Source organism: Zerene cesonia, chromosome 15 (assembly GCF_012273895.1).
Source record: "Zerene cesonia ecotype Mississippi chromosome 15, Zerene_cesonia_1.1, whole genome shotgun sequence".
Classification (NCBI taxonomy): Eukaryota; Metazoa; Arthropoda; class Insecta; order Lepidoptera; family Pieridae; genus Zerene; species Zerene cesonia.
Window position 1 is genome coordinate 5,547,919 of NC_052116.1, and position 14,663 is coordinate 5,562,581.

At 31.5% G+C, this 14,663-nt stretch overlaps 1 protein-coding gene across 1 annotated transcript in view; it reads right to left on the reverse strand.

Moving 5' to 3' along the window:
* Positions 1-8,900, reverse strand: part of LOC119832217 (heme peroxidase 2) — a 37,853-nt gene extending 28,953 nt beyond the window's left edge. Inside the window, exon 1 of the mRNA XM_038355856.1 lies at positions 8,687-8,900. Within this exon, the coding sequence (XP_038211784.1) occupies positions 8,687-8,703 (17 nt within the window). The 5' untranslated portion in view covers positions 8,704-8,900. The remainder of the gene's footprint in view (positions 1-8,686) is intronic.
* Between the last annotated feature and the right edge of the window lie 5,763 nt (positions 8,901-14,663).

Sequence of the window (14,663 nt, forward strand, 5' to 3'; positions counted from 1 at the left end):
TTTTACGCATGTAAAATATATTGTTATGCGGGCCTTAAGCAAAGTTTTACGTCAGTACATATATTATAATATTTCGTTATTCCATCACTTTCATATGATTCTCCTATTAATTAGTGTGGCTTTTTTCATTCGTATTGTTAAGGAAGGTGTCACATTGAAGAAAACATTTCATCACGGTGAACAAAATGTGTTGTCATTCAACTACTCTTGTTACCTAAGAACTAATCCGATCTGTATAGAAATAGTCGCAATGATCGCTTTACAACATGTTTTAAGCAAATATTTCCAATATAAAGTCAATATAACGTTATTTTGGTTGATATTATAGTTTTCTTGTGCACTCTTCTTCATAATACGTCAACGTTTGTTCAGTGAAATCGTACTTAATCAATATTAACCCAGTACTGAGTGAGCCCTTTCGAATACGTAACGTGAACTTTATGTCACGTAACGTTAATTCCGTCCTTTAAATTCTGTTTACGCGCCATGCTGTGGATTCGATATCGCTATTGCACGTGGCAATTAGCATGGTGACTCTTGGTGAGGCAATTGGCTTGCGAAAACCAACCGCGGGGAAACACGATTACTTCATCTCTCACATTGTTGGCTGTTCGGAATTTAACAGAACGAGATGCTATGCGCCTGATTTAATTTGAATCGGTAAAGTTATTTTTAAATTGGATAAATAAGCGTGAGCAATTTTTTTTTAGAACCGTTTTAATATTAACGTGATATATATAGTATGAAATAACGCTTAAAATTATAAAATTATGGATATCATTTATTAAAAACTTTCACCGAATCACATTCTTGAATCGCGGAATAAAATATCTGGTACTTAGTCTTAGGTAAATGTTAAACACAAAGTGTGCTAATTCGCATAAATACAAAAGCTTTGTCAATAATAAACGTATAATCAGTTCAAAATCGAACAATAGAGAACTATACCACTCTTAAAATTTAATTTTCTGGTTTAACACGTTATACAGGTTCCGGTTCTATTGTTTGTTCATTTTTACTTCTGCAAGTGAGTTGCAATTACTGTCGATACAACGAGATCGGTTGATTGGTCACTAATTACTTCCTAACATCTGTGCCGCAGTCATGACCTTTAATAGACATGACTGACATCGTATGCTGTAGTCAGGTTAACAAAAAACTTGTAACACCTGGTTGGATGAGTGAATATTTTTCATATGTTGTGCGGTATTTGATATTGTGTGTTGGGTTTGTTCGTAGTTATGCGTAATGCTACGGAGGTTCACTTGCGTGACACGCAGATTTAAGTTTTGTTTGCTTTTAGTATATGGCGTACTATGTATGACGAATTAATTGGCCACATCATTATGTGGTCAATTAATTATCGCTACACTTATGAGAATACATAGGTAGTTAAAATAGCAATTATATTTCAAGTAGATATGATTGTTTTTAACGATTACCAAGACACATAATTCACGCGTCTTTAATTGTCTTTGTTACTTTTAACATTGAGGCTTTAATCTTCATTATCTGATATTGCAGTCACGATAGTTGCCATTTGTTTAAGTTTTAGGTTAATAACACAAAAAGCCTTCAGGACGACAGACTGGGGTCAAAGGTAAGATATTACGTACGGTTTATGTACATTGCAATTACTCTTAGACATTTCAAAGAAGCTCTTAAATAAGTATTGGTACTTATGAAAATGATTATTATACTTTTATATATTTTTTATTTATATAATATAAAAATGCTATGAAATAACATTCAATCTTATGATAAAGACATATTTATGAACCACCCAAATGAGTATCTGAATTTAGTTTCATGCACTTTGGACAAAGGTACTTGACATATTTATGTAAATTTTATGTATCAATAAAGCTGTATGTAGCATAATAGTTATATTGACGATAATTATTATTTAAATCTTCATGACATAATATAGTAATATCTCAATGCATAAAATGGTCATAACTACGGGAATAGAAATCATCTTTAAGTAATAATAATTGAGCAACTCATAGGTAATGAAGATATTTACGATTTGGGCACAAACAGTTGTAACATAATAAATAGATACATATATATGACACATTTTATTGATAATATTTGAAAGGGCCGTCAAGATTACTATTCAATCATTCTTAAATAATACTTACATTATAATGTAATGAGAAATAACTTAAAGGTTTTTTATTAACATTAAAAAGACGTGTAGTATGACGCGGAATACACATCCGCCAGCGAGCGTCATCCCGACATAAATGCCAAGAATTCGATCTTTCTCATGAGATAGACATTTATTTAAATACACAATACCTGAATAAAATTTCTGTATTGGTATGTATTTTTGATACACAACGCGGATGTAAAAGGTTACAGAAGATACAAAAAAACGATTTCTACAATTGAATTTAAAGTTGATCAAACTGTATGCATACATTTAATATCGAACTGACAAAAAACATATTAGTCATTAACTTTCACGTAAGATTGTTAATAAATAGTTCTTGTATTCGTGAATAATTATTGATGCAAACTTTATGATGTATTATGAGCAATTAATTGCGTGTAGTAAATTGTGCAATATTAGAGGAAGGAAGACCGCTCCGAGCCCGCATATGTCGTAATAATATGGAGCACGCGTGCCTTACCTAAGAAGGTATATGACCGCCAGTTTAGGACACGGTCAATACATCGTAATCTGGTCAAAATCAAATAAAAATTAAAGTATGTTTAAATTCAATTGCCATTGAGGTTGTACGGGCAAGGACGCCGAATGCAATAACATTAGAAACGAGCATTGGCACAATTTCAACTCGCATTTCCCGATAAAATAAAATGTATGTGACAAGACTATAAATGGAGAAATCGAAGACATGATTACGGAAATATTGCGATCAGGAATAATTACATTGTTAAGATGGTTGTGAAACACACAAAAGCAACAGATTTAAATAAGAAAGGACATAATATTTTTTCGGAAATTCTGTAAGCTTCTTATTCGTTTAACTGTTCTTGATACTCAGACTCTAACTTGAACTGAACTGATAAAATTTTATATTAAATTTCTATTCATGTGAGTGATTAATACTGATGTTTTTTTATAGATATTGTTAATTCAATTTATTGAGTAAACAAAACAAGTTATATTATAGGTATTTAATTTTTAGATTTTTTAATTCGATTATGTTACATTTTCATTCTGTTGATGATGATATAAGATATTTCTTTCTTCAGCTTTCGGTTTCACCTATATGTTTGTATGTTAGCGACTCCTTTAGACTTTATTTTGACCTCTATATTGACAGATTTAATGCGAACTTTGTATACTTATTAAGAATCGGTGATAACGTGTTTAATAGTTTTTTTACTTAATTTATTATTAGGCTTATATGTTTTTATTTTATTTTGCTCATGATGTTAACATGTAATAGAAATGAATATTAGCTTGAGTTCGTACGTGCATTAACAGATGTGAGTAGGTCGTGTTGGAGGCAAAAATGCAATTACATAAGCGGAAAGTTAAGGCTGAGGTCTCGTAACTTGTGTAAAGTGCGTTTCTTTAAGAACTCGGCAAATAATAAATGAATGAACACACCTTAACGACGTATATAGTGTCCGTGTGTGTTGAATAATGGAAATGGATAATTGTTGTTTACATCAAAAAGGTCATGGAATAGAAAGTTTTATTCTTGTTGACAAAATTGTTTGATCGTAAACTCAATATAAGAGCTATCTATTATATAAGATTAATCCTTTAATGATGTCTGGAATGTTTTAAATATTTTAGAATCAATTCATATCTAATTTTTTACTAAATTATGCACCAATCGAAAATAACACAAAGTTCTTCGTATTCATCATTCGTCTTTTTCACACACGGAAAAATAAGAAAACATATACCAAGAGCTATGTAGTGCGTACTACTTTTATCTTTTTATCTGTATTGTATGCTGCTTATGTATGGAAGTATAATTTTACAATTTACTTATTCTAATATTCTAAAGTAATATGAGTTAAAAAATATATATCAAGTAGTAACTTTTTCAACCGACCGCCTCCTTGGTATAGTGGTTAACGCGTGAGCGTAGAACCGGGGGGTCCTGGGTTCAATTCCCGGTGGGGACGCACAAAAAAAAATTGTCTCGGTCTGGCAGGACACAGAAGGTTAATCACCTACTTGTCCGTAAAGAAAATCGATCAGTGAAACAGATGTACATCATCTGCCCCATACTCCACTAGGGGACACGGGACTTCACTTTAACTTTTTCAACAATAATGGAGAGAGTAGCGAAGCACAAGTTTAATATACGTTAGTACTTATTATTCGTTAACATAAATGTTATTTTATTGGTTATTTTAAGCTATTTACGGTAAGTATAAACGTGTACGAGAACGAATAAGTCATAATAATAGTAACTTCTAGAAAATCTGTGAAAGAGCTTCAGCTGTGACGAACAGAAAAAAAATGATTGAAATATTTCCTACAAAAGTAGGGAAAGTCAAACCAAAATAGCATATACATATGGAAGAAACAGTGTCACCTTACGCAATACAATTTGACGCACCGATGGTAGCGGCGGGGCGTGCTGCAGATGTTAATGGTGACCCGCATTCTAGTGTATTGTTATTACATCAGACTGTAAAACACATAAGTGTAACAAGCTATAAATAAAGAAGCTACAAATATTCATGAACTGAGTAAGTAGCACAATTATTTGCATGGAAGTACGACGTAAAAGCATTGGGCTCTAGTTAGAAATGATATACGTTTGGTTATTAGCATGTTTTTTTAATTACTACCTCATATTACGTAATTTTTAGAATGTTATTTTTCCAAATTATCATTGAAAAATATCTTTAATTTTTTGGAAGTTGCATTTATATGAATTATTTTTGTATCTCTATATATATAAAATTCTCGTGTTACAATATCAGTTACCATATTCCTCCGAAACGGCTGGACCGATTCTCATGAAATTTTTGTGCATATCAGAATGTCTGAGAATCTGGCCAACATCTATTTTTCATACCCGTAAATGATAAGAGTAAGGCAGAAATGCGTTTGTCAGGTCAGCTAGTATTTATTTATATATTCCTGTTTATTTATCTTACCCGCTTTCAAATACTGTAAATATATAATATGTTTATATAAAAATAATTTACACATATGAATAATTTTCATATCGCATGGTACAAATGTAGCTTTTAACAGTATACACAAAAGTGCTTTATCTTTAACAAAATGTTATTTTATCATGCAGTAATGTTGCACACATAGGTACTTTCCTGTTATTGTTGTGTTATTTAAAAACCTTTCTCAATTCCTACTATAATGGTATGCCTCTTCTTTACGTAGAAACCTATGAACCGATTTGTATGAATGACTTTTTTTAAGGACTGTTTTCATCCCTCAAATCCCACGGTCACGAGAACTATGCGTGGAAAACCCCGAAGCTATCTATCTATTCCCTTGACTATGCGGGTAAAGCCGCGGCCGGAATGCTCGTTGCTCGTAAAGTATATATAATAGTATGGTATTACAAACACTGTGTATATAAATACATTTAAATGTACGCATTGTATTTAGCTAGTATGGAGTTCTTATGCAAGATGCTGTCTCAAGGAAGACGATGCAATGCGTATTTGTTAAGTCCACTGAGCGCATAATCAATACATTATTCAAATTTATTCCATTGAAGACACTAGGAATTTAATTAATTACATATATGATATTTTATCCCTTTACATTACACATTAAGGTGGTTATTATATATTACATAACAACGCTATTAATAATAACAATGTATTTCCTGCTCATACAAAAACATATTGATATATGAGTATGTACATATTACATCCGTTGCATTAACGAGATATATTATCAATAACATTTAATATATCTAACGTAAATTAATTGTTGCATATTATATACAAATAGCATGCATTTATTTATCTGCCAAGAAGGAATGTTAATGCAAGATTAAAGAGTTAATTAACAAATATTTAACAGATAGCCAGGATGTTATAACTACATGTAGACTTGCCTTTTTCATTACATTGGAATTCAAAACGTTATATCAGATGCATATTATGATTTAAGAGTCATAATGGGGTGTATGAAAACTGTGATTTTAGCATTATAAAAGCGATCTTTAAAAAAACTATGTGAAGGAAATGGTGAAAAACATGAATGTAACTGGAAATATAGCATCCAATTCAATCTGTCTTAGCGCATTAACACGCAGGAATAGTAAGGCGAATTATGAACACTCGCGAGTGTAACAGTGCACTCGCTATACGACTTGGGATTCACGTGTTTTTCGGACGAAATCAAAGGGAATACGCATTCGACAATCATACACGAATGTTTCGTCCAATATATCGTCGAGTCACGGGCGAATAGCAAACACGAATGTGTAAAAGCACCATTATATGTTTTGTATAATTGTTTCTTACTATGATCTATAAAGATTGACGTAAATCTAGCATGTTTTGGTGCAATAACTCATTGAAGCATTGTAATCATCCATACCGGATTGGCGTACGGCCTTTCCGACAGCATTTTATTTGATATCATCTTCCATTTTTGTATGACGAGAACATTTCCTTGTTTTTATGTAATTGTAGGAAAATTGATTACCTGAATGGTCCTTATCTTAAATAAATATCTCGATAATTATTACATGAGAGCATTAATAAAGTATAATTATACATTTGGTTATTTTATACTGTAATACCTACGTGCATTTAGCTATCGTAGATACATTAATTGAAGGTATTTTATAGTAGTTTAATAATTTAATAAATAGACAAATATATATGTATCCATTTATGCATTCATTTTGTAAACTTCACCTTGTAATATAACTAATTTCGTATTTAATATAGTTAATTTTATGCATTGGGCTCACGAAAATGGATTAACGGATTATGATGTAACTTTCGGTGTAGAGTTTCGGTTGAACCGGATTAATTTATTGAAATCCTTTGCAACCCTGAAAATTTATCGTTTGGAAAAACAACAGCGTCGTTCATTATAAATAATAAATATTGTTTAAACTTTAATAGGATTTTTTAGTTAACACACACAGTTTTAGTTATACACGTTCAAGTTTATTATTACAATATTTTTTAATGCCCGCAGCCTGACCGTGGCATAAATTATGAATACTATTTTTTTCTTATTTCGTAAGTTATATATTTAAAAGCACGCTTAATTAAATGTCTGTGTTACTTTTTCAATTAATTGGATATTGTTTTAATAATTAAGTTGGACCAATTAAACAACACAAACAAAATGGTTACATAGAGAAATTATATTGGAAAAGATTTCGAATGTTATTATCATATTTTCATTAGGTTAACTTGGTATACCCCAGAAAATAAAATATTATAATTAGAAGACTTATTTGACGACTCGTAGGATTGTACATATAACAACATAGCCTTATTTTAAAAGCCTAGACTTACAAAGTCTGGGACCATTTGAACCAAAGACGATTGTGAAGAAAACAAATGAAGAAGAGTTTTCTAGGGGGTCCTTTTATGTTATTCTATTAAAATTTTATGAATTTAGTGCTTCAAGGTCTCAAACTACAATAAGGAAAAGGATATAAGAGATTGAATTCGTACTCGTCGTATACCCAGTCTACATTGTAAAACGGTTCGCGTTCTTTGCGGATGGTTGAATTTTCATAAAAGTTTTTTGAGCTAATTATTTAATTATCTAATAAAACAATAGCAAAATCCGATTTTATTGTTACATTTGTGTTTTGTCCTTATATTTCTTATGTATTTTAATAGATCTGAGTCAAATTCAAGTCTACACTTACAAATACACTACACGTTTAAATATTTATAAAGCGTAGATGTGCAGCGAATTATTTTCATTCTATGAATGTGTGATTTAAAATCGCGAGAACAACCTTGGTCACTGTGATATACCACATAGTACTATGCTGGTTTCAAAACATTTTTAATGCTATTTTTAATAAAATAATCAAGCCAAAGAGACGAGAAAGTATGGTTTGGAAGGAAATGGAAGGTTTAAGATGTTGTTTCCTTCTATAACAACTCTAACAAAAACGCGGCACTCGATTGCAGCTGCGCGCTGTGATATAATATTTAATTATATAGGCAAATTATGTTACCCAGTATATTAATTAAATTATGTACATTTTTCATATTTTAAGAATTGTGTAAATACTTAATATGACTTCTGTTATAGCGATAAACAAATTTTATTTTATATAAAGAAAATTATTCACTGAAATTATATTTGAGATTTTTTATTAATATTTATTATGATACGCAAATAATGAGGTCAGGTAGAACATAACTTGGTTAACTTGAAATGAAATTAACTTTAACTATTTAGTTAGGTATTATGCTTTAACAAAATAGCTTTTTGTGAAGGTTAAATTATCGAGGTCGATCGCTTTCTGTAATCGCACTACAAGTAATTCACAAAAATCCTGCCCTATGCATATTCAATCATAATAATTATTAATTACAAACTGGTCGTCGATGCAAATGACAAGCTTTATTAAAGGTTGAACTTGTAGGCTACTGGCATTGTCCTACATTTTGTAGATGAGAGGAATTTCGCAGCACATTAAAATCTTTGCAAGGACAAGTGCTCATTTGTTTATAACTATAGGCAAACTAGGAATTTTTTGAGAAAATTTAAACTTACGTGACAAAAGTTCCCATTTTGCCGCCCTCTATAACACGTGGGGTAACTTGTAAAACATCAATAATTAACACATAAACTATTTTTGAATTTCGATATGTTTCGATCGGACTGAGAGCGAGCGCGCGGCTGCCACGAACGTGTCGGCTCGCTGGCTATCGCGGAGTGAGCTGTGAGGCTGGATACAGCCTTCCTTCGAGTTCCACGGTGGAGTAAAGCCGCGGCGCTCGAGCCAGTCGAGAGAGAAAGTTAGCAGTTATCAAACTTCGCGGTTACGTTCGATGATGACGCTGCCTTCCCGATTGCGTATTCAGCGACAAATTAAAGAGCGTCCCCGCGGTATGTGCTACTGACATGGTGAACGGACATCGTTTAGCGAGTCCTATTTTTTCGCTTTGTTATTATTTACACACAATGCTCTAAACAAAATGTTCTTACGAAAAGATTTAAACGGAAAAATGAGGAAAAGCAAATCATGGTCCATAATAACTTCGATAATATTATTGCTCTGATATCAACTATATATTAAAAATTGTCTTATTCCATAGCAACAAGCATTGTATACATAATAATATAAAAATACATAATTGAATTCTAGTCTCTGTGTTACGCATATATATATATTAAGAGGATTCAATAAAATCACGTGATTGAATATTTTCCTTTGAAATATTTTCTGAGAATTGTATGTTAAAGTTCTATAAATATATTAGAAGCGGATGTTTTTGAATCAATTAATATGATGAATCATAATTCGTCTTTGTAAATAATCGTGGGCGAATTCATTGAGGATATTTAAATGACATATTCATAAATACTAAGTGAAGTACAATGACATGTGTAATAAGAGTAATAAGTAACACCCATTAGATGAACCATTATTATATGGACCTTAACAGATATAATAGTTTGAAATCGAATCGTGACTTTAATATTTTAACGCACATATAATATAAATACTTAACGTCAATATAATAATAGCTCCTTTACAATTGTAAGTGTACCAAGTAATCATCAACATTGTTCTAAAACAGTATCATTGTTAAAAATAGATGAAGTTAAAAGGTAAACAGGTAATTTTTTTCTCTTTAACTTGATAAGTAAATCTGGTATGTTTTTACTAGTAAGACGAAGAAGATAAAATAAATTTGCCATGAACATGGGTTCAAATTATACGATTCAATTTTATTCTCCCAACTCTTAGTAAATGGCAGGAAGAAATATTTTTAAGTTAGGGATACAATTGTTATCAAAATCTAAATCAGAAAGATTCTGTTGACAACAGATTTACGAAATGTTAACACTAAATCGAGTTGTTTCTTGAAATAACTTGATTTGAGTAAATTTGAAGTGATTAGTACGAATCACCCAGACCTTACTCGATTATCCAAATTGCAGATTGCATAAGCCGCGGGTTAAATATTTATTCGATTGTGTGAAGTCTCAGCGCACTTTCTCTTGCGCTAAAGTATATGCAAGTGATATATTAAAACTAATGAGGTGTGGATAATTTGATATAAGGCAGTATTTATACTAACAATTCTATAAAATTGGAGCGTTTGTTTGTTTATTTATTTGAATCTTATGAAGTTATTGACCGATTTAATATATAAATTATTCTTTCTTCATTTGATATATACGTGACTCGTGTGTGTATGTTTTATGTTTAGATATTGAACTATTTGGAATGATACTTACATGAGAGCAAAACACTGGCTTCAGCTACGCACAGGAACTTACATCGACAATAATATTACTATTGTAAATGTAGACGTTATTGATTGAGCTAAGAGTACATGCAATAGTCCACAAGAATATGTGTATGTATGTTTATTATCATTAACAAACTCACAAATCCCTACAGTAAGGACTAGCTTTCCACGTTTATATGACTGCCATATAACTGAGAATCTATTTGTATAATCTCTCTACATGACGTTTATTAATTCATTAAAGCAAAGGTATGTACAGATTTAGGCATATTTTGTTAAATCAAACACAAGTATTACCCATTTATGATTCAAACGATATAAACCATGGGTAAATATATAAAATAGTCATAAGATCAAGTCATACCTGGTCGAATTAATGTAACGATAGCTCCGAAATTATCTTAACAGATGACATGCGCGAGTGAAAGTGGAAGAATAACCAAACCTGCCCGAACTCGAATGACATCACATGTTACAGACCTTATACAATTCTATAGACGAGTAAAAACGTATGTAGACATGAGTTGTAGTAATAAAAGATAAATCTGATGTAAGGTATTATAAATCTACAGTAATGTTTTTAAAGTATAATTTTACATGATAAGGCGTTCAACGAAATTAGATATATGAACAGTATTGTAAGGAAGGTGTAGCTAGTCGGGTAAGTGTAGTGTTTCCCATTATATATATGGTTGGAAAATGGAAACGATTTCGGTAAACTATTAAAAATAATTGGTGTAAAATCATCAATAGTTTATCGTTTCTTTGTTACAAGTAGGCAGGAGGAAGAGTTGGCAATAAAATTTATTTCATCTACCACTACTAGGTTTTTTATTAAACATAGTTACTAAACCATATCTAAAAATGCAATCGGATCAGGAATGATCATGAGTTACCTTTTAAATTTTATCGTCTCACGAAATCTAGTTTATATAAATTTCGAATAAAACATTATTTAATTTTAACTTACAGTGTCAGTCCTTGTATATTTAACATGTTTATTATGGGAAGGCCAAAGGTATGTTACAATAACACGAAATACATAAATTATGAATTATGAAATTATTTCAATACGTTCTTCAAACTGAGTCAGATAAGTTTCAAAAAGAAACGTGTAATATTCCATATCTATTCTTTCCAAAAATGCTCAAATATTGACGAAAATTTCACTAAAGACGTATACAGTGAGATGGCCGTTTATGCAAGAATTTGTCATGCTTTCCTACAGTAACACAAAGGATTTGACCTGCTTTATCTATTGACAATAGTGCGAACCATTTTATATTGAAGTGTTAGGGTTCAATTTATTTTCAACAAAAACAAAACCACCTTTTAATTGTCAGGACTATTCTAAACAAATCAAGCACCAGACTTTAAAAAAAAAAAGGATCATCAAAATCGCTTCACCCAGTCTAAAATTATGAGGTAATAAACACAAAAAATACAGTCGAATTGAGATTTTGCATTCGGTTGAAAACATAGTTTCTTATATTAACTTGCATTAATTAGCGTACATTAATATAGACCTTAAACTAGTTCGTAATTAAATTTATAATACCAAATTAAAGTGGAGAGAGAACAAGTAAATTCCAATCAGTATCAGTCCACTTTTCCAATTTCGTCACCAATCTACATCTGAAGGTTATTGATCTGTTTGTAGTTAAGCTAGTATTGAAATGAGTAATAACCAATTCATGTAAATCAAGCTAACATTTCAATCGAAACAGGAACGCTATAGTCTCTAGCTGTCATGTGCTTGGGTGAAAGGGACTCTGTAGTTGGCTTTATTATCATTGTGTGACTTATTTATAAATTGACCTATTTATGTTTATTTCATTGTCTGTGGTCGCCAAAATTGTTGGCAAAGGCTGATCTACACACGGCCGAGCAATTCTTTATATTACAATACAGAACTAGTAATTTTCTATCTATGTGACTTTTTTGACTGTTAACTCCGAGTTTTCATTGTCATTTGGTCCCATGCTAAAAATAATTTGCTTCAGTTTTTTTAAACTAAATACAGATACAGTTATTTAACTGTATCTTTATTTTGTACCTAATGAAATACACATAAAGACAATGCATGACAACGATGAGTAACTATGTATAAATATGTGAAATAAGTATGTGTATTTATGACAGCGAAAAATACACAGCACTATCTAAGAAATAACAAAAAAGTCTATAAATCTTCGTATTTCCCAGCTCCGATCTTGCATTAATAATTCACATTTTTAATGTGATTTCATAATGTGTTAATTTATCAACTACTGAAGGTCAGTGAACCACGGAGAAGGGACAATAGTATGGATCAAGGATGGTCGTGAAGACTCGACTCGTGACCACGCGCCATCAGCGATGCCCTCTATAATTGTGATATACCGACATTGTATACGCTAAATTATCTATTGTGGTTTTGCTATCCGCAAACACTATATTGCTTGTACATCAACCCATCAATGTAACTAACATCCACGAATCTCACGTCTAATACGATGCTTTGATATCTGATTGGAGAAATAAATGGGTTTGTGATTTCAATTTCATTTCATTTGCCTGCTGTAATAAAGCTAGTAATAGAATTGTAGTGATGTGTTATATTGGAATTCCAGCTTACAGTACAAATTTTTAGAAAGTGTAGAAATACACTCTTTATCGTGACGGTAATGAATTTGCTAGTAACTTCTCAGTTTCTTTTCTTCATTTCCATTGTCAAACTCTCTTTATCCTAAAGGATACGACTAAAGTTTACTTCAGGGGTACATCCTATAACAACGAGGAACGCATTTGCAGGAAGTACTTTTGCAAAGTTTACGATAATCGCTTACCATGACATCGCTTACGCTTGTTTTGATAATTGCCTTATTATTCTGAGATCCGAATATATGGACCATTCGATGTGAATGTTTGCAGTTCATATAAATATAGATACATAAACGTTAATATTTAGCACCACTTATTTTTGAAGCACTATTATTTAAATAGCCTCACTGGTGAATGTATGTTAACAATTCGATGCATATTGTATAGCTATATCGACACGTATTTTGAGCATCTTTATTCTGAGTTCCGTGGATAATCGACAATCTCTTTACGACTCTGCATATCAAAATTATCTTTCCGGGTTCATCAACCCGGACTGTGAAGGATTTAGAACTCTACTGCTTTTATATCTTTGCCGAAAGGACAACGTTTTGTTATCTTGTTTTTATCTGATGTTTAGTGTCACAATTTTCCCGAATTGCTTATTCATTTACGCAGAATCTTCATTAAAACATTATAATAATATATACTAGTAAATAAAAAAAAAAAACAATTAAATGTACATACCTGAAAAGTATACGTCATATACTTAAATAAATATTTATATGATGATGCTCTATTTTCCATTATTTTATATCTTATTATTAACAACCAGTTCAGTATGTTATAAAAACACGAATTCGATGTGTTCACTTTCTGACATTTTGATCATTTATTTGATCATGCAGTGGAAATAAAAACTGAACTAAAAAAATATTGTACATTTCTCGCTGTTTTTAGCTTTATCGATGAATAGTTGAAATAAATTAATTTATTGGCGTAACCTAGCCTATGACCACAATAACCAGTTTAATTTTTTTAATATTCGAATTCTTGTAAATAATTTTATGCTATGAGGGCTTCGACCCTGGAATTATAAAACCTGGTGTTTGTCTGGATTAGAAGAAAGCGTACTTTAATTAGGGCCGTACAGAAAATTATAAACAGAAAACCGAAGGCATAAAGCACCACTACTATGCATCTATAATAATTATATAGAATCCTCGGGTTTTCCCCAAGGTTATACATGTACGTGACATAGATTTTTCTCGGCAAAGGATTTGGTGGGTTTTCGACTTTTAAAGATATGGGATAAAAAAAGGATTGATGATGGGAATAAAGGAAAAACCTCGGAAATAGTACACGGGTAGAGCACAGTAGCATTCTGATGTTACTATTTCAGGACCATCCTCTGTGGGGGTGGGGTAACTTCCCCCGTGCAAGCTGGCCCAATTCAAAATTCCACTCCTACACTTAGTATTTTTAATTTGACCCGACTCACAAAAATCTGTTAATTACGTAATCTTCGTAATATGATATTTTAGCGATATAATATTTGCACTTTCCAATTATAAAGAACAGGCTATTTGCCGAGACTTTGTTCGCGGAGTCTATAGTCAATAAAAGAACGCTACGAACGTGTACATCTAAAAAAAAGCACCCATGAAAATCTTAAGCTTCCAGAA